The 26271-nt window shown below is 50.0% G+C and overlaps 1 protein-coding gene across 2 annotated transcripts in view; it reads right to left on the bottom strand.

The window, feature by feature from the left end:
• fhl3a (four and a half LIM domains 3a) overlaps positions 1-21840 on the bottom strand; it is a 60041-nt gene extending 38201 nt beyond the window's left edge. Inside the window, exon 1 of one of the 2 annotated variants that reach the window (XM_062466418.1) lies at positions 21622-21840. In XM_062466418.1, the coding sequence (XP_062322402.1) occupies positions 21622-21703 (82 nt within the window). In that variant the 5' untranslated portion in view covers positions 21704-21840. The remainder of the gene's footprint in view (positions 1-21621) is intronic. The other variant, XM_062466417.1, reaches the window with a different exon arrangement.
• Positions 21841-26271: the final 4431 nt, after the last annotated feature.

Below are 26271 nucleotides of genomic sequence, written 5' to 3' on the forward strand. Positions count from 1 at the left end.
CCACCTGTACACACCACCTGTGTACCACCTGTACACACCACCTGTACACACCACCTGTACACCCCACCTGTACACCCCACCTGTACACCCCACCTGTACACCCCACCTGTACACCACCTGTACACACCACCTGTACACACCACCTATACACCACCTGTACACGCCACCTGTACACCATCTGTCTACAGGCTTCTCCCAGTTCCTCTGTGTCATACAGGCCTCTCCCATTCAGACAGACAGACAGGCCTCTCCCATTCAGACAGGCCTCTCCCAGTCAGACAGACAGACAGTTTAAGCTGCTGATGAAACAGCACTCAGGGCTGATTCACTGCTGTTAGCCCCACAGCCAGGCAGCAGTGATGTTAGCCCCACAGCTAGGCAGCAGTGATGTTAGCCCCACAGCCAGGCAGCAGTGATGTTAGCCCCACAGCTAGGCAGCAGTGATGTTAGCCCCACAGCTAGGCAGCAGTGATGTTAGCCCCACAGCCAGGCAGCAGTGATGTTAGCCCCGCAGCCAGGCAGCAGTGATGTTAGCCCCACAGCTAGGCAGCAGTGATGTTAGCCCCACAGCTAGGCAGCAGTGATGTTAGCCCCACAGCCAGGCAGCAGTGATGTTAGCCCCACAGCCAGCCAGCAGTGATGTTAGGCCCACAGCCAGGCAGCAGTGATGTTAGCCCCGCAGCCAGGCAGCAGTGATGTTAGCCCCGCAGCCAGGCAGCAGTGATGTTAGCCCCGCAGCCAGGCAGCAGTGATGTTAGCCCCACAGCCAGGCAGCAGTGATGTTAGCCCCACAGCCAGGCAGCAGTGATGTTAGCCCCACAGCCAGGCAGCAGTGATGTTAGCCCCACAGCCAGGCAGCAGTGATGTACAGTACGTCCAAACACACTGAAGGAGGAGGGCTTGTTCTGGGACCTGGAAGGCCTCACGTAGGGTCCTGGAGATGTGCCGGGCTGAGGACCAGCTCTGGCCGGCTCTTGGCCGCTCTCTGAACTGCAGGGTGGCTTTATGGTCTCTGGAGAAGAGAGTTGTAGCTCTGACCATCCGGACGGCAATCAGTTAACATTAGGCAGCAGGCTGCTTGCGATGGCTGCAAGGGAAGTTCACATGAGGGAATGTGCCACAGCCGCTAGGTAAACACACACAGAGAGGACACGATCTGTTCTACGGCTGTCAGAGAACATGAGCTGGAGCAGGTCAGGGAGGGGGAGGGCGGGTGAGGAAGGAGGGTGGGTGAGGAGGGAGGGGGAGGAGGGTGGGTGAGGAGGGAGGGGGAGGAGGGTGGGTGAGGAGGGAGGGGGAGGAGGGCGGGTGAGGAAGGAGGGGGAGGAGGGCAGGTGAGGAGGCAGGGTGAAGAGGGAGGGTGAGGTGGGCAGGTGAGGTAGGGTGAGGATGGTGGGTGAGGTTGGAGAGGGAGGAAGGAGGGTATTCACCCACCTCTATCCCGTTCCTCCTCCCCCCAGGCCCTGACCCCCGTCTCCCATGGGCAGCTAACTGACGTCAGTGTGTGACCCAGGACCCTGGCATCCACACAGCACCCATCCACCCCTCCCCAAACCACCCCTCCTCCCCCATCCACCCCTCCCCCAACCACCCATCCTCCCCCAACCACAAACCCCACCCCCAACCATTCCCACCCCTTCCCCTCCTCCCAGAGAGAGAAGAGGGCCCTTCATCCTCTCAAGGACAACGACCCTGGAGCAGTGTTTACAACTTCCTGTCTCTGAGTAGGGCTCCTCTGATATGATCCCCTCACTCCTTCCCTCCCCCTCTCTCTCTCTCCCTCTCTCTGCTCTCCCTCCCTGTGCTTTCTCTCTCTCCCTCTCTGCTATCTCTCTCTCCCTCTCTGCTATCTCTCCCTCTCTGTCTTCCTATCTCCCTCTCTCTCTCTTAATACGTGCTCTCTCTCTTCTCAGGGAGGTTCCTCAGCCTGAAGAGGATCTCAGTGTGATGGTCTGATGTAGAGAACCCCAGACTGCAGCACACACATCACACTGAGAGGATTCTAAGAAACCTCCTGGTTCCTTTAACTCCTTCTGACGTTTGATAAGAAACAGACAGCAGAGCTCCCCGCCTCACATGGACCGGAGGCACCCCCCACTGTGACATACCTTTTTCTGGCCAGCGCCCAATGAGAAGGCCCGTTAGTGTTTGGGAAGGGAGAGAGAGATAGAGAGAGGGGGAGACAGCACTGAGCGCACAGCACTGAACACACAGCACTGAGCACACATCACTGAGCACACATCACTGAGCACACATCACTGAACACACAGCACTGAGCACACATCACTGAACACACAGCACTGAACACACAGCACTGAACACACAGCACTGACCACACAGCACTGAGCACACATCACTGAGCACACAGCACTGAGCACACAGCACTGAGCACACAGCACTGTGCACACATCACTGAACACAGCACTGGACACACAGCACTGAGCACACAGCACTGAACACATAGCACTGAGCACACTGAGCACACAGCACTGAGCACACATCACTGAGCACACATCACTGAGCACACATCACTGAACACACAGCACTGAGCACACAGCACTGAACACACAGCACTGAGCACACAGCACTGAACACACAGCACTGAGCACACAACACTGAACACACATCACTGAACACACATCACTGAGCACACAGCACTGAGCACACAGCACTGAGCACACAGCACACAGCACTGAGCACACTGAGCACACAGCACTGAGCACACAGCACTGAACACACATCACTGAGCACACAGCACTGAGCACACTGAGCACACAGCACTGAATACACATCACTGAGCACACAGCACTGAGCACACTGAGCACACAGCACTGAACACACAGCACTGAGCACACAGCACTGAGCACACTGAGCACACAGCACTGATTACTGAACACACTGAGCACACTGAGCAGGCCAGCCTGCTAGCAGACCCTGACAGCTGCTAGCTGGCTTTCGCTCAGGCAGTCAACACACTAGCACCATTGAGTCTAGAGGTTACCAAGATGGCCAACACATCAACAATGAAGAGAGAGAGAGAGAGATAGGGGGAGATTATGGTGAAGAGAGGAGATGTGGTCACCCAGATCACCGCCGTTTCATGGGGTCACGTTGAGAAATCTGAGCCACAGTTTACGTTCCAATGGGGTGAACAGCAGCTGATTGGTTGCTGTTGGTAAACAGAAGAAGGCTGACATTCTTTGCAGCGTGGTAGGAGAAAAACCTTGTACACACACACGCACTCTCTAACACACACACGCTAACACACACACACGCACTCTCTAACACACACGCTAACACACACACACGCACTCTCTAACACACACACGCTAACACACACACACGTACTCTCTAACACACAAACGCTAACACACACACGCTAAGACACACACACACACTCACTAACACACACGCTAACACACACACACTCTCTAACAAACACACGCTAACACACACACACACTCTCCAACACACACCCACACGCACTCTCTAACACACACACGCTAACACACACCCACACACTCGCAAACACACACACACACACACACTCTCTAACACACACACACACCAACACACTCACACACTGTCACACCTAACCCCAGCCTGTCATTGTCCCTGAGCCTCTAAGCACTGCTGGCCAGGGAGCTGATGACAAGGCTGTCCTGTAAACACACAGTCCTCCAGACAGACGTCACTAATCAGCACCTGCAGAGGAGCGCACCCCCACCCTGTGTCATCTGGACGCCTCGCTGCTTCGTAATGAGCACTCAGGTGTGGCCGGTGATTCAGCTGCTTCTGATAAGAGCTTCTGTGTTGCTGTGTAACTCTAGCTGAACTATGACCAGCACAACCAGGAACCGCAGGAGAGGTGAGGAAAGGAGAGGAGAGGAAAGGAGAGGAGAGGAAAGGAGAGACCAGTTCAGCAAAAATGCGTTCTGTGAAAACAAATGTGGAAGACGTGTCAGTTGTTTATTCTGGGGAGGATAGACACAAAACTAGTTTAGAGTTGACTTCACTTTCAATGGAAGTTTTATAGTGATTGAGAATAATGTCTGAGAATGTCACTGGTCGGGAGCTAAACACAACTCTTAAAGATAATTATGGGCTGGCTGAGCTGGGAGACACTCTGAAGTCATCATTCAGATGGGGGGAGAAAGGACATTGAGGACTCTTGAGGGAGTCAGTGTGTGTGGATAACGGTAAAGGAAACACACACACAGACACGCACACAAACACACACGCACACACACACGCGCGCACACACACAGAGCTGCAATGATGCTTCATCTGACACCACAACTCTCCATGTCACACTGCACTCTCCATGTCACTCTGCACTCTCCATGTCACTCTGCACTCTCCATGTCACACTGCACTCTCCATGTCACACTGCACTCTCCATGTCACTCTGCACTATCCATGTCACTCTGCACTCTCCATGTCACACTGCACTCTCCATGTCACTCTGCACTCTCCATGTCACACTGCACTCTCCATGTCACACTGCACTCTCCATGTCACACTGCACTCTCCATGTCACTCTGCACTCTCCATGTCACTCTGCACTCTCCATGTCACTCTGCACTCTCCATGTCACACTGCACTCTCCATGTCACTCTGCACTCTCCATGTCACACTGCACTCTCCATGTCACACTGCACTCTCCATGTCACACTGCACTCTCCATGTCACACTGCACTCTCCATGTCACTCTGCACTCTCCATGTCACTCTGCACTCTCCATGTCACTCTGCACTCTCCATGTCACTCTGCACTCTCCATGTCACACTGCACTCTCCATGTCACACTGCACTCTCCATGTCACACTGCACTCTCCATGTCACACTGCACTCTCCATGTCACTCTGCACTCTCCATGTCACACTGCACTCTCCATGTCACTCTGCACTCTCCATGTCACACTGCACTCTCCATGTCACACTGCACTCTCCATGTCACACTGCACTCTCCATGTCACTCTGCACTCTCCATGTCACTCTGCACTCTCCATGTCACACTGCACTCTCCATGTCACTCTGCACTCTCCATGTCACTCTGCACTCTCCATGTCACTCTGCACTCTCCATGTCACACTGCACTCTCCATGTCACACTGCACTCTCCATGTCACACTGCACTCTCCATGTCACACTGCACTCTCCATGTCACACTGCATCTCAGCCACCATGAAGGAGCTGTCTTGGGTTTGTCACACTCAGACATCCCGACCTGCAAAAACTCATTTCAGGGAGGTGGCTTCACCGGCTAGTTAGTTTACATCAGTGCAGTAAGACGAGACTCCAGCTCAGGCCCATAGCTAAGGAGAGAAACCCTGCATACGCTCCAGCTGAACATCTGGTGTGTCAGCTGAGGCGTGCAGGAGCAACCCAAACCCTGCAGGGCTTAACTCCTGCCAGAGCAGTCACAGCTCCCACAACCTGCACACTGCTGCTACCTGAACACTGCTGCTACCTGCACACTGCTGCTACCTGAACACTGCTGCTACCTGCACACTGCTGCTACCTGAACACTGCTGCTCCGGCACACTGCTGCTACCTGAACACTGCTGCTCCTGCACACTGCTGCTCCTGCACACTGCTGATACCTGAACACTGCTGCTACCTGAACACTGCTGCTACCTGAACACTGCTGCTCCGGCACACTGCTGCTACCTGAACACTGCTGCTCCTGCACACTGCTGCTACCTGAACACTGCTGCTACCTGAACACTGCTGCTCCTGCACACTTCTGCTACCTGAACACTGCTGCTACCTGAACACTGCTGCTCCTGCACACTGCTGCTACCTGAACACTGCTGCTCCTGCACACTGCTGCTACCTGAACACTGCTGCTACCTGAACACTGCTGCTACCTGAACACTGCTGCTACCTGAACACTGCTGCTCCTGCACACTGCTGCTACCTGAACACTGCTGCTCCTGCACACTGCTGCTACCTGAACACTGCTGCTACCTGAACACTGCTGCTACCTGAACACTGCTGCTCCTGCACACTGCTGCTACCTGAACACTGCTGCTCCTGCACACTGCTGCTCCTGCACACTGCTGATACCTGAACACTGCTGCTACCTGAACACTGCTGCTACCTGAACACTGCTGCTCCTGAACACTGCTGCTACCTGAACACTGCTGCTACCTGAACACTGCTGCTACCTGAACACTGCTGCTACCTGAACACTGCTGCTACCTGAACACTGCTGCTCCTGCACACTGCTGCTACCTGAACACTGCTGCTCCTGCACACTGCTGCTACCTGAACACTGCTGCTACCTGAACACTGCTGCTACCTGAACACTGCTGCTCCTGCACACTGCTGCTACCTGAACACTGCTGCTCCTGCACACTGCTGCTCCTGCACACTGCTGATACCTGAACACTGCTGCTACCTGAACACTGCTGCTACCTGAACACTGCTGCTCCTGAACACTGCTGCTACCTGAACACTGCTGCTACCTGAACACTGCTGCTACCTGAACACTGCTGCTACCTGAACACTGCTGCTACCTGAACACTGCTGCTCCTGCACACTGCTGCTACCTGAACACTGCTGCTACCTGAACACTGCTGCTACCTGAACACTGCTGCTCCTGCACACTGCTGCTCCTGCACACTGCTGCTCCTGCACACTGCTGCTACCTGAACACTGCTGCTCCTGAACACTGCTGCTACCTGAACACTGCTGATACCTGAACACTGCTGCTGCTTTCGTTCTCCACCCACGAAACCTCCACCTGCCCTCTATCTCCACCCACAACACCTCCACGTGCCCTCTATCTCCACCCACAACACCTCCACCTGCCCTGTATCTCCACCCATGACACCTCCACCTGCCCTCTATCTCCACCCACAACACACCTCCACCTGCCCTCTATCTCCACCCACAACACCTCCACGTGCCCTCTATCTCCACACACAACACACCTCCACCTGCCCTCTATCTCCACCCACAACACACCTCCACCTGCCCTCTATCTCCACCCACAACACCACCTGCCCTCTATCTCCACCCACAACACCTCCACGTGCCCTCTATCTCCACCCACGACACACCTCCACCTGCCCTCTATCTCCACCCACATCACACCTCCACCTTCCCTCTATCTCCACCCACATCACACCTCCACCTTCCCTCTATCTCCACCCACATCACACCTCCACCTGCCCTCTATCTCCACCCACGACACCTCCACCTGCCCTCTACCCCACCCACGACACCTCCACCTGCCCTCTACCCCACCCACGACACCTCCACCTGCCCTCTACCCCACCCACGACACCTCCACCTGCCCTCTATCTCCACCCACGACACCTCCACCTGCTCTCTATCTCCTCCCACGACACCTCCACCTGCCCTCTATCTCCACCCACGACACCTCCACCTGCCCTCTACCCCACCCACGACACCTCCACCTGCCCTCTATCTCCACCCACGACACCTCCACCTGCCCTCTACCCCACCCACAACACCTCCACCTGCCCTCTACCCCACCCACGACACCTCCACCTGCCCTCTATCTCCACCCACAACACCTCCACCTGCCCTCTATCTCCACCCACATCACACCTCCACCTGCCCTCTATCTCCACCCACGACACCTCCACCTGCCCTCTATCTCCACCCACATCACACCTCCACCTGCCCTCTATCTCCACCCACAACACACCTCCACCTGCCCTCTACCCCACCCACGACACCTCCACCTGCCCTCTATCTCCACCCACGACACCTCCACCTGCCCTCTATCTCCACCCACATCACACCTCCACCTGCCCTCTATCTCCACCCACGACACCTCCACCTGCCCTCTATCTCCACCCACGATACCTCCACCTGCCAAAAAGGAGGCGACTGGGATGGCTAAACATCAAAAGCTTTAGAAGGGTTCTGCCCCTGCCTCTACCTGCCCCTGCCTCTACATGCCCCTGCCTCTACATGCCCCTGCCTCTACATGCCCCTGCCTCTACATGCCCCTGCCTCTACCTGCCCCTACCTGCACCTACCTGCACCTACCTGCACCTACCTTTACCTGCCTCTGCCTCTACCTGCCCCTCCCTTTATCACACACACACACACACACACACACACACACACACACACACAAACATTAAGAGGAAGGAGTCCTCCCTAGCTCGTGCAGCAGTGTCTCTCTCCCCCACGGAGCCATGAGACCTTATACAGAGAACTAGAGAGGGTACAATTTCTGGGGAAATTGTAGGGTGTGCTTGCTTGCGTCGGTTGCACAGGGGTCCGTTTTTTACATTACATTTACATTTATTCATTTAGCAGACGCTTTTATCCAAAGCGACTTCCAAGAGAGAGCTTTACAAAGTGCATAGGTCACTGATCATAACAACGAGATAGCCACAAAACCATGCAACGGAACGTAAATAAAAATACAACCAACGCAATCGCTACCAAGACGAACCTTTTGACACCGCCATTGTGTATGTAGTCCAAATATTGACTGATCCTTAGGGGGGCGAAAATAAATAATAATAATAAATAAATAAATATGGTAGAGAACAAAGGTTGTGCTCTCGCCGAAGGCTTGAGCACACCCAAATAGAAAGAAAGAGAGAGGGGGAAAGAGAGACAGAGCAATACAGAGAGAGGGGGAGAGAAAGAGAGACAGAGCCAGAGAGGGGGGAGAGAGAGAGAGAGGGGGGGGGAGTCCAGTGTCTTTTGGGAGTCTGTCTGGCTCGTTTTAACATGCATGCTGATGAATGGTCCTGGAACCAGGAAGTGCATGAGTGCGCGGTGCTGTGCGCGGGGGGGTTGACCCTGGGGTCGTTTGTTTCCCTCTCTGGTACCGCCAGAGAACGCCCCTACTCCGCCACGCAGAGCTGGTTGTGTGGCTGGAATGAGCTCACTTCAAAGGTGTTCATAAATCAAGCTGCCATGCAAAGGAACACCCTTCCTCCTTCCCCCTCTAACTTCTCCATCTCCTTTTCTCTACAACACCCCCCAGCCCTCTACGCCCTCTACCTTCCCAGCCCCCCACCCCCCAGCCCTCTACCTTCCCAGCCCCCCACCCCCCAGCCCTCTACCTTCCCAGCCCCCCACCCCCCAGCCCTCTACCTTCCCAGCCCCCCACCCCCCAGCCCTCTACCTTCCCAGCCCCCCACCCCCCAGCCCTCTACCTTCCCAGCCCCCCAGCCCTCTACCTTCCCAGCCCCCCACCCCCCAGCCCTCTACCTTCCCAGCCCCCCACCCCCCAGCCCTCTACCTTCCCAGCCCCCCACCCCCCAGCCCTCTACCTTCCCAGCCCCCCACCCCCCAGCCCTCTACCTTCCCAGCCCCCCACCCCCCAGCCCTCTACCTTCCCAGCCCCCCACCCCCCAGTCCTCTACCTTCCCAGCCCCCCACCCCCCAGTCCTCTACGCCCTCTACCTTCCCTGCGTAGGGTGAAGTGCCCATCCCAGGAACACAACGTCATTTTGCACTGCCGTAAATCGAACCAGCAACCTTCTGATTGGTAGCCCGATTTCATAACTGCTCAGCCATCAGACACCCACCCACCAAGTACACCATCTCTTGGTCAGTTTTTGGCACTTGCTTTATGAGATGCAGTTTGTACAACTCCTTCACTGGTAACTGGGAATACAAGAGATTACATTAAATTCAACAGTTCCTCATGCAGAATTCATCTGCCATTAACTGAACATCTCACTATGTTCAGCTTCCATGCTCTGTTCAACAGGATCGGAATGTGCAAATCGTTTTTCTATTCATTATTCTCATCATTTCAGTGTAACTGAAAATTCCACACCAGCTTGTAAGTAAGTAAGTAAGTAAGACTTTATTTATATAGCACATTTCATACAAGAATTGTAGCTCAAGGTGCTTTACATAAAATCAATAAAAACAATAATACAAGTGATAAAAGTAATAATAAAAATAGCAAATCTATAAAAACAACAATATAACTAATAAAAGTAGCAAAACCCTTCTGAGATAAAAATTACTTAAATGCTTTGGTAAAAAGGTAGGTTTTAAACTGTCTTTTGAAAATGTGTAGTGTGTTTGCTTCCCCAATAATTATGGGCAATTTGATCCATAGTTTTGGGACGTAATTGACAAAGGCCACATCACCAATCTTCTTCTGACTGTTTCTGGTGACCTCTAATAGGCCTGCATTTGATGATCACAGTGTTCTAGCTGGTGTGTAGTTTATAAGGGAGTTAGCAATGTAGCTTGGTCCTTGTCTGTGTAGAGCTTTGTATGTGAGGAAAAGGACCTCACAGTCAATTCTGAAGGTAACGGGGAGCCAGTGTAAAGTAGCTAGGACAGGACTAATGTGTTCTCTCCTTTTATTTTTTCTTAATAATATAGCTGCAGAATTTTGAATGAGCTGTAGTCTTTCAGTGGTTTTCTTGGGAAGACCAGCGAAAAGTGCGTTACAGTAGTCCAGCCGTCTGGATATACATGCATGAATTAACTTCTCTGCATCATTTTGGTTTATGAATGGTCGTACCTTTGCTATATTCCTCAGGTGAAAGAAAGCTGTTTTGGTCACTTTATTAAAGTGAGAGTTGAAATTAAAATCTGAGTCCAGGATTACACAGAGACTCGTCACCTCTGGTTTAAGACAGGGGGTTAAGCCTCCTAGATTCTTAGTAAGCATCTCTCTTTTGGATTTGGGGCCACATAGTAGGACTTATGTAAATAAAAGTACATGGGGAGAGAACTACCAGCAGCTACCATACATGTTGGCATATCTGCATCCATCTCTGCTGAAGCAGTCAATGTCTCTTCAACATCTTAATCTTAATCATCCTGTGATGAAAAGCATCCTGTTGGGGGTTAACTGCTACTACAAGTTGAAAAAGGCACCAACTGATATTTACTCTGTATCATGTCAGATATGATTAAAACCAAGCGTCGAGGCTACAATCACAAGCGTATAGCCTAAGCAAAATATGTCTTACCTGTTCGTAGTATGTTTTTATATTTAATATAACATAAATTTAACATGCTATCTAGTCCAACACTATTTCACCTGTAATATGTATGGACTGGCTACTGCATTTAAATGTATGCATTGACTCGGCCGGCAATGGTCTCCCACACCAATTGTCTCTCCTACGCTGCTACAGCTGTGTTGCTTTTTTTGCGGAATATGTGCTCAGATTCACCATAAACAGGTATTAACACTTCTATCTGATGTGTGGTGAAGTTTTTTGCCGTTACCATTTTCTGTTTCTAAGCATACTTCTTAAAAGTATATCAAAAGTGAACTATTTTTTAAGTATACTTCTTACAAAAGTGAACTATTTTCAAAGCATACTTAAAGATCCTGTAAAGTGGAATTAAAAACGAGTTTCAAGTTCACCACACCACAGAATAATGTGTTATTAACTACCCATCCAAATTCGAATGAAAAAAAAACCCGACAAGTATGTTCAATTAGGCTTTGAAATCGTAAGAAAATCAGCAGTCTTCTCTGTTCGAGACTGGGGGGGCGTGTCGCCTGAAGGAGCTGAAGCTCGACCCCCTCACTGGAAGGCGCCGCCTCTCTCAAGTAAGCTACCTACGACCCAGATAATGGACGCTACGTCAAGCCGAACAAAACAGTATAGAATTAGAATGTATTTGTTCAATGAGTGAAACATACAGATGCATATGAAATATTCCCCTGAGCTGTAACACAGGAGTAAACGTCAGTAGCCGCTCTTCACAGTAAACAGCAGACAGTGAGCTCTCCAACTTCTACTTCTAGCACATTAGCTACCATTTCACCAAAATACCATCATTCTACACCGAGTAGCCTAATATCAAGTTAGCGGTTTGCACTAATTATAGCAGAGATACCTCTGGAAAAGTTATCTAGTATAATTATAACAAGCACACAGAACTGCTCCAAATCGATGAACTGCTGGCGGCGGTGGATGGTCCAGGTGCGACTGGAGGATGAACGGCCGGGAGGGCGATGCTCGGTACGGCTCCGCGCTGCAAGAGAAGCCGTGTGTTGGTGAACCCCGTCTGTCTCTGGTCCATGTTAAAACTGTCCGCCGTGAAATGGTCAGTGCAGAGGCGGCTGTTGGAGTTTATCCGAAGCTTTCCATGAGCGTGGCTCTTCACAAAATCTATCAACCTATTTTTCCTTTCATTATCAACTTAAATGGCGTTGCAGCACAGCTGGAGTTCTTGCATCCAGGGAAGATGCAGTTGCGGGTGGTGGGAGACATCCTGAAGCTAGCTAGCTAGCTGATGTAAGCTACAATAACAGTACAGCAGGAGGAGCCATTCAGTGATCTGACGTAGATGGGGCGAAATGACGTAGATAGGGCATTTTTTGGCTCCGCCCATTAAAACCTGATCTGAAAACGGAAGAGAAACTATTCTTCGGTCTAACTCCACATTTCAGTGCGACAAGGTTTTAGCGCTTTGCACATGCTTTCAGGAACTCATTTCACACGTATATAATGTACTTAGAAGCAAAACATGGAATTTACTTTACAGGATCTTTAAAAGTATATCAAAATTGAACTATTTTCTAAGTATACTCCTTAAAAGTATATAAAAAGTGAACTATTTTCTATGCATATTTCTTAAAAGTATATCAAAAGTGAACTAAAAGTGTACTACCCATATTTTAGTATACTTATAGTATACTTTTATATACTTCTTTTTTGTAAGGGCAAAAATCCCTCAGGCTAGCCTCAGGCATCACAGGCTAGCCTCAGGAATCACGGGTTAGCCTCAGGCATCACGGGTTAGCCTCAGGCATCACGGGTTAGCCTCAGGCATCACAGAGTAGCCTCAGGCATCACGGTTTAGCCTCAGGCATCACAGTCTAGCCTCAGGCATCACAGACTAGCCTCAGGCATCACAGGCCAGCCTCAGGCATCACAGAGTAGCCTCAGGCATCACAGTCTAGCCTCAGGCATCACGGGCTAGCCTCAGGCTTCACAGGCTAGCCTCAGGCATCACAGGCTAGGCTCAGGCATCACAGGCTAGCCTCAGGCATCACAGGCTAGCCTCAGGCATCACAGGCTAGCCTCAGGCTTCACAGGCTAGCCTCAGGCTTCACAGGCTAGCCTCAGGCTTCACAGTCTAGCCTCAGGCATCACAGTCTAGCCACAGGCATCACAGTCTAGCCTCAGGCATCACAGTCTAGCCTCAGGCATCACAGACTAGCCTCAGGCATCACAGACTAGCCTCAGGCATCACAGGCTAGCCTCAGGCATCACAGGCTAGCCTCAGGCATCACAGTCTAGCCTCAGGCATCACAGTCTAGCCTCAGGCATCACAGTCTAGCCTCAGGCATCACAGTCTAGCCTCAGGCTTCACAGGCTAGCCTCAGGCATCACAGTCTAGCCTCAGGCATCACAGTCTAGCCTCAGGCTTCACAGGCTAGCCTCAGGCATCACAGTCTAGCCTCAGGCTTCACAGGCTAGCCTCAGGCATCACGGGTTAGCCTCAGGCATCACATGCTAGCCTCAGGCATCACATGCTAGCCTCAGGCATCACAGGCTAGACACAGGCATCACAGGCTAGCCTCAGGCTTCACAGGCTAGCCTCAGGCATCACAGGCTAGGCTCAGGCATCACAGGCTAGCCTCAAGCATCACAGGCTAGCCTCAGGCATCACGGGCTAGCCTCAGGCATCACAGGCTAGCCTCAGGCATCACAGTCTAGCCTCAGGCATCACAGGCTAGCCTCAGGCATCACAGGCTAGCCTCAAGCTTCACAGGCTAGCCTCAGGCATCACTGGCTAGGCTCATGCATCACAGGCTAGCCTCAGGAATCACGGGCTAGCCTCAGGCATCACGGGCTAGCCTCAGGCATCACAGTCTAGCCACAGGCATCACAGTCTAGCCTCTGGCATCACAGGCTAGCCTCAGGCATCTCAGAGTAGCCTCAGGCATCACAGGCACCTCAGGCATCACAGACTAGCCTCAGGCATCACAGTCTAGCCACAGGCATCACAGTCTAGCCACAGGCATCACAGTCTAGCCTCTGGCATCACAGGCTAGCCTCAGGCATCACAGTTTAGCCTCAGGCATCTCAGAGTAGCCTCAGGCATCACGGGCTAGCCTCAGGCATCATAGGCTCTGGCAAACAACCAGACACCATGTGTTTTTGAGTTGAATGGGACACTTTCAATAAAATAATATTTATTTTAAGTTACGGTTTGCTTATATTGATTTGGATATTTCCACTAATTGTGCATCCATGGAAAACGTTTCTCATGTCCCCTTCGTCTCTGATGACATCGCTTTCGACCACTCTTGCTCACTCTTGCTCTCTCATCTTCGGCTAACCACTCATCAAAAGTTCTTCCCCCCAAAAGATCGAAGTTAACATGAAACATGTTTGCTTACTGTTAATCTTGAAATGACAACGACAACCAAGTGACAACCAAGTGACAACGAAAATTACCAATGACAACCAAAAATGTAACCGTTATTTTAAGTGCACACTAATATGGAACGCTCCATTTTAAGGAAAATGTAAACAGGCGTACTGTAAACACCTGTACACCGTACAGTACTTTATGCTCAATAAAGCACACCCCGTGACTCACTCTCAACCAATCAGAATGCTTGATTTCAACCACCCGTATTATAATTATATTTAGTCATTTAGCAGACGCTCTTATCCAGAGCTACTTACAGTAAGTACAGAGACATACTCCCCGAGGCAAGTAGGGTGAAGTGCCTTGCCCAAGGACACAACGACATTAGGCACAGCAGGGAATTGAACCAACAACCTTCTGATTAATAGACCGCTCAGCCATCTGACCCCTTATTGAATCAACTAGTATTGAAATTACATTGGTAAAAGCTAGTTTCAAGCTATTTTGACATTGCTATTTCAGTTAAATGGCTGCTTTGTGATCAGCGATTTTCACGTCTTTCAAGGTTGCGATTCTCTTTGAAGATTCTCTTTCAGCAAGTGTCGCAGAAACTCGTACTGCCTACCCGTTGGGTGGAGAGAGAGAGGTGGGGGGAGAGAGAGAGGTGGGGGGGAGAGAGAGAGAGGTGGGGGGAGAGAAAGAGAGAGATGGGGGGAGAGAGAGAGGATGGGGGGAGAGAAAGAGAGGTGGGGGGAGAGAGAGAGAGAGGTGGGAGAGAGAGAGGTGGGGAGAGAGAGAGAGAGAGAGGTGGGAGAGAGAGGTGGGAGAGAGAGAGAGGTGGGGGGAGAGAGAGAGAGAGAGAAAAAAAGGAGGAAAAGGAGACGATTTTCAGAGAGAGAGACAGACAGAGACATCCATAAGGAGAGAGAGAGGTCTGTGTGTGATTTCCTGATAAGGAGCTACATTCTTGATGGTGCAACAGTGTAATCCTGTGTGGACCTGACAGTGTTTACTCTGCAGCAGCAGCAAACAGCTCATCAACAGCTGCGCAGCCAGCACAGACACACAGCCAGCACAGACACACAGCCAGCAGACACCCAGACAGCACAGACACACAGCCAGCAGACACACAGCCAGCACAGATACACAGCCAGCACAGACACACAGCCAGCACAGACACACAGCCAGCATAGATACACAGACACACAGCCAGCACAGACACACAGCCAGCATAGATACACAGACACCTAGACAGCACAGACACACAGCCAGCACAGATACACAGCCAGCACAGACACACAGCCAGCACAGACACCCAGACAGCACAGACACACAGCCAGCATAGATACACAGACACACAGCCAGCACAGACACACATCCAGCACAGCCAGCACAGACACACAGCCAGCACAGACACACAGCCAACACAGACACACAGCCAGCACAGACACACAGCCAGCACAGACACAGCCAGCAAATACACACAGCCAGCACAGACACCCAGACAGCACAGACACACAGCCAGCACAGATACACAGCCAGCACATACACGCAGCCAGCACAGACACACAGCCAGCACAGACACACAGCCAACACAGCCAGCACAGACACACAGCCAGCACAGATACACAGACACACAGCCAGCACAGACACACAGCCAACACAGAAACACAGCCAGCACAGATACACAGCCAGCACAGACACACAGCCAGCACAGATACACAGCCAGCACAGACACACAGCCAGCACAGACACACAGCCAGCACAGCCAGCACAGACACACAGCCAGCACAGCCAGCACAGACACACAGCCAGCACAGATACACAGACACACAGACACACAGCCAGCACAGACACACAGCCAGCACAGACACACAGCCAGAACAGACACACAGACACACAGCCAGCACAGACACACAGCCAGCACAGACACACAGACACACAGACAGCACAGACACACAGCCAGCACAGACACACAGACACACAGCCAGCACAGACACACAGCCAGCACAGACACACAGCCAGCACAGACACACAGCCAGCACAGACACACAGACACACAGCCAGCACAGACACACAGCCAGCACAGACACACAGCCAGCACAGACACACAAAACAGACACACAGCCAGCACAGACACACAGACACACAGCCAGCACAGATCCATCACTACCAGCACCTAGCAGCAGCCCTTGATCCCGCCAGTCAAAACAGCTCTTCCAGGGGCATCTGGGGTCAGCAAAGCCATAACAGTGATAGGAGACTTTTGATTAACAAAAACACAAATGCACACACACACATGCAAACTCTCTCTCTCTCACACACACATTCACACAAACAAATGCAAACACATACACTCACAGTTCTCCCTACCCCCTGAGGAACACTGATGAGTTTTAACTTGTTACAGCAGCTAATCAAAAGAGACACTTGGAGATAATCAAGCAAGACAGTTGACACACCAAAGTATCATCTCATCTCATATCATACCACACACACACACACACACACACACACACACACACACACACACACACAAGCCCACCCACACACAAGTCCGCTCACCCACCCACACACACCACATACACACAAGCCCACACACCCACACACACACAGACCCACACATACACACCCACACACATACAGGCCTACATTTACACACACACACATTCCTCTGATTGCCTCTCATCTGCCATGATGTCACAACAATTCGTCTTCATTCTTAGCAGATGTGGAAACTAGAGTAATCAAGACTGTTCTGTTACACACTCAGGCTGGGGCTGAAAGGGATAGAGAGAGAGACACAACATGGAGAGAGAGAGAGACAGAGAGAGACAACATAGAGAGAGAGACAGAGAGACACAACATAGAGAGAGAGAGACAGAGAGACACAACATAGAGAGAGAGACAGAGAGAGACAACATAGAGAGAGACAGAGAGAGAGACAGAGAGACAGCATAGATAGAGAGACAGAGAGAGACAACATAGAGAGAGACAGAGAGAGAGACAGAGAGACACAACATAGAGAGAGACAGAGAGATACAACATAGAGAGAGACAGAGAGACACAACATAGAGAGAGAGACAGAGAAACACAACATAGAGAGACAGAGAGAGAGACAGAGAAACACAACATAGAGAGACAGAGAAAGACAACATAGAGAGAGACAGAGCGAGAGAGACAGAGAGACACAACATAGAGAGAGAGAGACAGAGAGACACAACATAGAGAGAGAGACAGAGAGACACAACATAGAGAGAGAGACAGAGAGACAAAACATAGAGAGACACAACATAGAGAGAGACAGAGAGACACAACTTAAGAGAGAGAGAGACACAACATAGAGACAGAGAGAAAGCGACATAGAGAGATAGTCTGGCGGAGACTCAGCAGGCTCAGTCCTCTGTGATAACCATGATGTGTAACAGACGTGGTCTTGCTCCGTCAGAGGCATACCGGCCAATATCCGCTCCCACCGGGAGTCGAACCTGCCACCTCTCGACTTTCAAGTGCAACCACTACCAACTACACCAACGAAAAGCTAGCAATTCGTTGACGCAGGTGGCCTGTTACATACTTCAGGAGTGAGTTTCACCACACACCGGCTACAGGTGGACACCAGCCCTTTGTGATAACCATGGTGGACACCAGCCCTCTCTGATAACCATGGTGGACACCAGTCCTCTGTGATAACCATGGTGGACACCAGTCCTCTGTGATAACCATGGTGGACACCAGTCCTCTGTGATAACCATGGTGGACACCAGCCCTCTCTGATAACCATGGTGGACACCAGTCCTCTCTGATAACCATGGTGGACACCAGTCCTCTGTGATAACCATGGTGGACACCAGTCCTCTGTGATAACCATGGTGGACACCAGCCCTCTGTGATAACCATGGTGGACACCAGTCCTCTGTGATAACCATGGTGGACACCAGTCCTCTGTGATAACCATGGTGGACACCAGCCCCCTGTGATAACCATGGTGGACACCAGTCCTCTGTGATAACCATGGTGGACACCAGTCCTCTGCGATAACCATGGTGGACACTAGGGGTGAGCGGATCGATCCTGAAGTAGCAATACTTTTGATACTGATGTTGAAAGATACAGATATTTATCTCAGTGATTTTATTTATTTAGAATGAAATGTAGAGTTGAAAATAAGCTTTGAACACTGTGCCGCTCCAGTCTGGTATGCACACAATGCTGCTCCTCCCCTGCTCCGTTTGATGATGTCATGCCATCAAGCACAAGCCAATCAGCAGGGCAGACACTTTGTACGTGAGTGAGAGGTGTCATGATGGCAGAAACTGTACCAAGAGAGGTCTCATGATGGCAGAAAGAAAGAGGAATGTTTGTAAATGAAAACCTTGCAAACTGCGATGTTCGTTGGAAGGCTGTTCGCTACCATGGCAACACCACCAACTTGTACAAACACAAAAAGGAGAACTCCGAGCTGCAGCAGAAACGAAGAGAGGAGGGGGGAAATCCTTCAGACAGTGTGTGTTTATGTGTGTGTGTATCTGTGTGTATGTGTGTGTTTATACTATATGTGTGTGTATATGTGTGTGTGTATACAATATGTGTGTGTGTGCGAAGTGAAGGTTTGCTACCAAGCTTCCACGTCAGTGTTTGTTGATGGTTCTCTGGGGCCTGGGGGTTGTTCCCCCTGGACTCACCACCTCGTTAATCCTCAGAAACATAAACATGTTCTGCTGTTTCTCATGTTCATCTGTGTGTCAGAATCACTGCTGCATGCTGGGAAGAGTGTCAGAATCACTGCTGCATGCTGGGAAGAGTGTCTGAATCACTGCTGCATGCTGGGAAGACACACACCTTACACACACACCTCCCACACACCTTACACACACCTCACACACTACACACACCACACACATCTTACACCCACCCCACATCTGTCTGAGAGGGACAGTCAGGTTGAGTCCCACTCAAACCTTGCTACCCAGTCTGGTCACACTGGAGTTTGAAACCTGGCTCCCCTTCAGCAGGGTGGGACAGTCTGACAGCACTAAGGGTTCAGAGGGGAGTGATGCTGTGACGCAGAGGGGAGTGAGCCAGTAGAACCAACACACTCCTCAACCCCAGACCTGCCAGGACGACGCCAGGCCACGAGCTGCTGCCTTATATGGCTCCCTGCTTGTAGCAGGACACTGTTAACATGAAAAATTGCTCATACTGGAGTCGCCCAGACAATCCTTCATAGGAGGAGGCTGTGTTGTGGTGGGGGAGAGAGGGGGGGGAGAGCCAGAGAGAGAGTCAGAGAGAGAGGGGGAGAGAGGGGGAGAGAGAGTCAGAGAGAGGGCGAGACAGAGGGAGAGAGACAGAGAGAGAAAGGGAGGGAGGTATACAAGTTCCTCTCCTCGCCACAGCCCTTCAGAGACTAGCTAAGCCTTCTGTAAACAGCTTAAGACAAAACACAATTCAGCCAATCTGAACAACTATCTATTCTAATTCAATCAGGTGCTGACATGCCTGTAACAATCATTGAAAAATACTGTTGGTTTCTTCATATCAAATTAGATGATGATGTCCATATACTCTGGATTAGTGTCAGCAGAAGGTGACCTGTGAATCCTCACCGGGCTGATGCCTCCTGCAGCAGGAGACCAGCAGGAGCAGACAACCTTTCTCCTGAGACCAGCAGGAGCAGCAACACACACCTCCAAAACACACCTCACACACAGACCTCACACAGACCTCACACAGACCTCACACAGACCTCACACACACCTCACACAGACCTCACACACACACCTCACACAGACCTCACACACACCTCCAAAACACACCTCACACACACACCTCACACAGACCTCACACAGACCTCACACAGACCTCACACACACCTCACACAGACCTCACACACACCTCACACAGACCTCACACACACCTCCAAAACACACCTCACACACACACCTCACACAGACCTCACACAGACCTCACACAGACCTCACACACACCTCACACAGACCTCACACACACCTCACACAGACCTCACACACACCTCCAAAACACACCTCACACAAACACCTCACACACACACCTCACAAACACCTCACACGCCCGTCAGCCTCTGGGACTGCTAAGATGGACACTAAACTGTGACACCATGACGGCTCACTGGCCGCCCAAAGACACCAGCCGCCTGGCTAGCACCTCCCCCTCCCAGCACCCCCCCCCACACACACACACACACACACACACACACACACACACACACACACACACACACACACACACACACACACACACACACACACACACACACACACACACACACACACACACACACACACTAAACACACTCCTGGGTGTTCCATGGCTTACTGGATGTGATGTCTACTTGAACATGTTATTGCTGTTGTTGATGGAGTAAGTGGACACAATTACACATGTAGGAGCACAGTAACTTATCACTTGATTCCACAAGGGATGATATAATGAGGGTTTTCTGCTTAACCTGCAGCCCCCAGCCTCGTCACAGCTGACAGGAAGTAGTCCTTCTTCCTGTCTGGTTTTAACTCCTGCCTCCCTCAGTCCTCCAAGCCCTCAGCTGAGTGCATCATCACTGAGTTGTCATATTTTCTCTCAGAGTAAGTAGAGCGTGTTGCGGGGGCAGAGCCGGCTCTGTCCGCTACTGTGAGTTTAATGTATAACAAAGGAAGCCAGGAATGTGACTGTCTACGTCCACAATGGCACATGAACACTTACATTACATACTGAAGAATCCACTGACTTCATACAATTACAAACACAGACTTTAAATTAATTAAAAGGAGTTATGAAATGCACTCAGTAAATAACTCACTTCTAAGTGACTGGCAAACAACAACTTGTTTTAGCTTAGTTTATATTAAATATGCATACACTGTTGCTTGGTCAGAAACACAAAGCATGTTAGTCTCCCTGACCACCAAGACCAATTTGACCAACTTTTTCCTTGTTCCAACATTAATAATGCATTCCTACACCGTTGACCGTTCATTCATTTATATGGACGGTTCATTTCACTCCAGTCAATTTTTCCATTACTGAATCATACGCGACTAGAAGGGTCTGAGTAGGTAAATACAGTTGTACATTTCAATGAATTATAACCTCATACTTTTGAAATCTATACATATTTATCAAGCAAGATGGGCGTACTTAAGAGTGAAACATTTTAGGAGTGTTAAGTACAATTTCGAGAAAAAAGAAAGTTGGTAAGTGGCACCAAAGTGATTAGGACGCTTGTCCTGAAGAAAAAGAAGACTTTATGTTGTATAATGCGCTTACCAGAAGTTATATCTGCGGTTGAATTCACCTTTGCAACCTGACAGTCGAACCCCGCCACCTCTCGCTCTCTGTCGCTCGACATTAGAGGGATGTAGATTGCAGCCGGTCCGCACGTCTCTACTCCAGCGCCGGAGGCACAACTTTAGTGTTCCGTGTTCACCGTAGTCAAACTCGGTGAGTGACGAGGAGCGGCGCGATCTACCGGTTACTTTTGTCCAACTCTGCCTCGGAAGTTGCTGGTGAGTCACAAGATCCCGCCCCGATATTGGGAAAGTGAGAGACAGACAGACACAGAGAAAAACATTGCTTGGCATGATTGGTTGGCAGTGGGCTGAAAGTGCTGAAGATTTCACTAGATGTTGTCTAAATACTACTGACCGAAAGTTAACACATTGACTTTAGAAAATCTAAACTGAATTCTCAGAATAACCAGCTGGCGGATTTAGGAATCCGAGCAGTATGGAAGGCTATAGCCTACAGCCAGACTACATGTTTTATTGTTTGCAGGACTCGTGTATAATTGACATCGGAAGCAACCATTCTGTATTAAGAGTAAACGAGTCGTGGATACCTCCATAAACAAATCTACACCCAGGACTCAATATGTCTTAGTCAAATATCTAGGCGCCATTAAATAAAGTTTCCTTAAGAATACATTTCCTTATACCATATATCGTTGGTAAAGTACCCATTAGTTCTTTCAAAACTGGGCAAAATCGAGTTCCTGCTCTTTGTCTTATAGACTCGAGGCACTTCCGTTTGACTGCTCCCCGTTCTCTCATTCTTCTAGTTTCCACGTTGACTCAGAGTTTGGGAGCAGATGTGTGAATAAACAGCTGCTGTTGGTCCTCAGGGAGCCCTGAGATTAGGGCTAGATCAGATCTCTCTGCTGCCCCAGAGCTACAGAGAGCAGCATCATCTCTGCTGCCCCAGAGCTACAGAGAGCAGCATCATCTCTGCTACCCCAGAGCTACAGAGAGCAGCATCATCTCTGCTACCCCAGAGCTACAGAGAGCAGCATCATCTCTGCTACCCCAGAGCTACAGAGAGCAGCATCATCTCTGCTGCCCCAGAGCTACAGAGAGCAGCATCATCTCTGCTACCCCAGAGCTACAGAGAGCAGCATCATCTCTGCTACCCCAGAGCTACAGAGAGCAGCATCATCTCTGCTACTCCAGAGCTACAGAGAGCAGCATCATCTCTGCTACCCCAGAGCTACAGAGAGCAGCATCATCTCTGCTACTCCAGAGCTACAGAGAGCAGCATCATCTCTGCTACCCCAGAGCTACAGAGAGCAGCATCATCTCTGCTACTCCAGAGCTACAGAGAGCAGCATCATCTCTGCTACCCCAGAGCTACAGAGAGCAGCATCATCTCTGCTACTCCAGAGCTACAGAGAGCAGCATCATCTCTGCTACCCCAGAGCTACAGAGAGCAGCATCATCTCTGCTACCCCAGAGCTACAGAGAGCAGCATCATCTCTGCTACCCCAGAGCTACAGAGAGCAGCATCATCTCTGCTACCCCAGAGCTACAGACAGCAGCATTATCTCTGCTACCCCAGAGCTACAGAGAGCAGCATCATCTCTGCTACCCCAGAGCTACAGAGAGCAGCATCATCTCTGCTACCCCAGAGCTACAGAGAGCAGCATCATCTCTGCTACCCCAGAGCAGCATCATCTCTGCTACCCCAGAGCTACAGAGAGCAGCATTATTTCTGCTACCCCAGAGCTACAGAGAGCAGCATCATCTCTGCTACCCCAGAGCAGCATCATCTCTGCTACCCCAGAGCTACAGAGAGCAGCATTATTTCTGCTACCCCAGAGCTACAGAGAGCAGCATTATTTCTGCTACCCTGGGTTTGTCAGGCTGTTGTTACTGTTGACTCAAGCTCAGCCCCAACATGATAACATTGTGTGTTGGAGGTGTGTGTTGATCTGGACGCCAGACACACACCTCGCTGCCAGGTTTCTCTCACCACGCTCTCTCTTCAGGGGGTGGGGGTGGGTTAGCTTGGTGGTTAGAGCATTTGACTGCTGGTCAAGAGGTTGCAGGTTCAAATCCCCCTCCTGTATGTCAACCTGGTTAAAATCATTTGGAGACACATACAGTTAGGTCCATAAATATTTGGACATTGACACAATTTTCATCATTTTGGCTCTGTATACCACCACAATGGATTTGAAATGAAACAATCAAGATGTGCTTTAAGTGCAGACTTTCAGCTTTAATTTCAGGGTATTTACATCCAAATCAGGTGAACGGTGTAGGAATTACAACACATTTTATATGTGGCCCCCCCCTTTTTAAGGGACCAAAAATAATTGGACAAACTAACATAATCATAAATCTAATTGTCACTTTTAATACTTGGTTGCAAATCCTTTGCAGTCAATGACAGCCTGAAGTCTGGAACCCATAGACATCACCAGACGCTGGGTTTCGTCCCTGGTGATGCTCTGCCAGGCCTCTACTGCAACCGTCTTCAGTTCCTGCTTGTTCTTGGGGAATTTTCCCTTCAGTTTTGTCTTTAGCAAGGGAAATGCATGCTCAATTGGATTTAGGTCAGGTGATTGACTTGGCCATTGCAGAACATTCCACTTCTTTGCCTTAAAAAACTCTTTGGTTGCTTTCGCAGTATGCTTCGGGTCATTGTCCATCTGCACTGTGAAGCGCCGTCCTATGAGTTCTGAAGCATTTGGCTGAATCTGAGCAGATAATATTGCCAGAAACACTTCAGAATTCATCCTACTGCTTTTGTCAGCAGTCACATCATCGATAAATACAAGGGAACCAGTTCCATTGGCAGCCATACATGCCCACGCCATAACACTACCTCCACCATGCTTCACTGATGAGGTGGTATGCTTTGGATCATGAGCAGTTCCTTCCCTTCTCCATACTCTTCTCTTCCCATCATTCTGGTACAAGTTGATCTTGGTCTCATCTGTCCATAGGATGTTGTTTCAGAACTGTACAGGCTCTTTTAGATGTTTTTTGGCAAACTCTAATCTGGTCTTCCTGTTTTTGAGACTCACCAATGGTTTACATCTTGTGGTGAACCCTCTGTATTTACTCTGGTGAAGTCTTCTCTTAATTTTTGACTTTGACACAGATACGCCTACCTCCTGGAGAGTGTTCTTGATCTGGCCAACTGTTGTGAAGGGGTTTTTCTTCACCAGGGAAAGAATTCTTCTGTCATCCACCACAGTTGTTTTCCGTGGTCTTCCGGGTCTTTTGGTGTTGCTGAGCTCACCAGTGCGTTCTTTCTTTTTAAGAATGTACCAAACAGTTGATTGAGCCACACCTAATGTTTTTGCTATCTCTCTGATAGGTTTGTTTTGATTTTTCAGCCTAACGATGGCTTGCTTCACTGATGGTGACAGCTCTTTGGACTTCATATTGAGAGTTGACAGCAACAGATTCCAAACACAAATACCATACTTGAAATGAACTCTAGACCTTTTATCTGCTCCTTGTCAATGAAATAACGAACTCCCATGAGGGAATAACATACACCTGGCCATGGAACAGCTGAGCAGCCAATTGTCCAATTACTTTTGGTCCCTTAAAAAGGGGGGGGCCACATATAAAATGTATTGTAATTCCTACACCGTTCACCTGATTTGGATGTAAATACCCTGAAATTAAAGCTGAAAGTCTGCACTTAAAGCACATCTTGATTGTTTCATTTCAAATCCATTGTGGTGGTATACAGAGCCAAAATGATGAAAATTGTGTCAATGTCCAAATATTTATGGCCCTAACTGTATATGGTACTCTTCACCTGCAGGTCAGCAGCAGCCTGCCCATCTTGTAAACCTCACGAGGAGGATATGGATCCCTCACAGCCTGGGGCTGGTGAAGAAGCTGTTAAAAGGGAAGGTTTAGAGCTTGTCTTTTCATCTCAGAGTGTCTGGAGGAAGCAGGCTCGACCCTTTCCAAAGATGAAGGCAGAGATAGCGTTGTAGGCAACAGCAGGTTTTATGAAACCCTTTTATCTTCTGGACACAGTACTTGCCAAGACGGGATGTTTAAAATCAAATAAAACGTCTTCAACAACCGTTCCAGTCTTATTATTATTGTTTTTTTAGTCTGAAATGTTTCTCACACTGTCTGTGCTTCTGCTCCTCCACCTAGTCACATGTTATGAAATAATAAAACATAATATTGTTATGATGGCTTTTCAACAGTCATTCATCTCAGTAATTCTTCTGGTATTTGTCCAGGGAGGCATGTGAGGCTTGTCTCTGCAGATTACAGCTGGACAGTTGGTGAGTGTGGTTCCTGATCCAAGTCCAGCCTCACTCCCCTCACGCCCCTAATTAGAAACTCTAATTTTACACTCTGAAGACTAGTGTTGTTGGGCCAGATCAGCAGATTAGAGGATAGAGGATCTCTTCATCACAAGACAAGTTAGGATGATGAGAGCTCCATGCTGCCTCCATGCTGCTTCCATGCTGGCTCCATGCTGCCTCCATTCTGGCTCCATGCTGCCTCCATGCTGCCTCCATGCTGCCTCCATTCTGGCTCCATGCTGCCTCCATGCTGCCTCCATGCTGCCTCCATTCTGGCTCCATGCTGCCTCCATGCTGGCTCCATGCTGCCTCCATGCTGCCTCCATTCTGGCTCCATGCTGCCTCCATGCTGC

This window comes from Osmerus eperlanus, chromosome 7, assembly GCF_963692335.1.
Source record: "Osmerus eperlanus chromosome 7, fOsmEpe2.1, whole genome shotgun sequence".
NCBI classification, from domain to species: Eukaryota; Metazoa; Chordata; class Actinopteri; order Osmeriformes; family Osmeridae; genus Osmerus; species Osmerus eperlanus.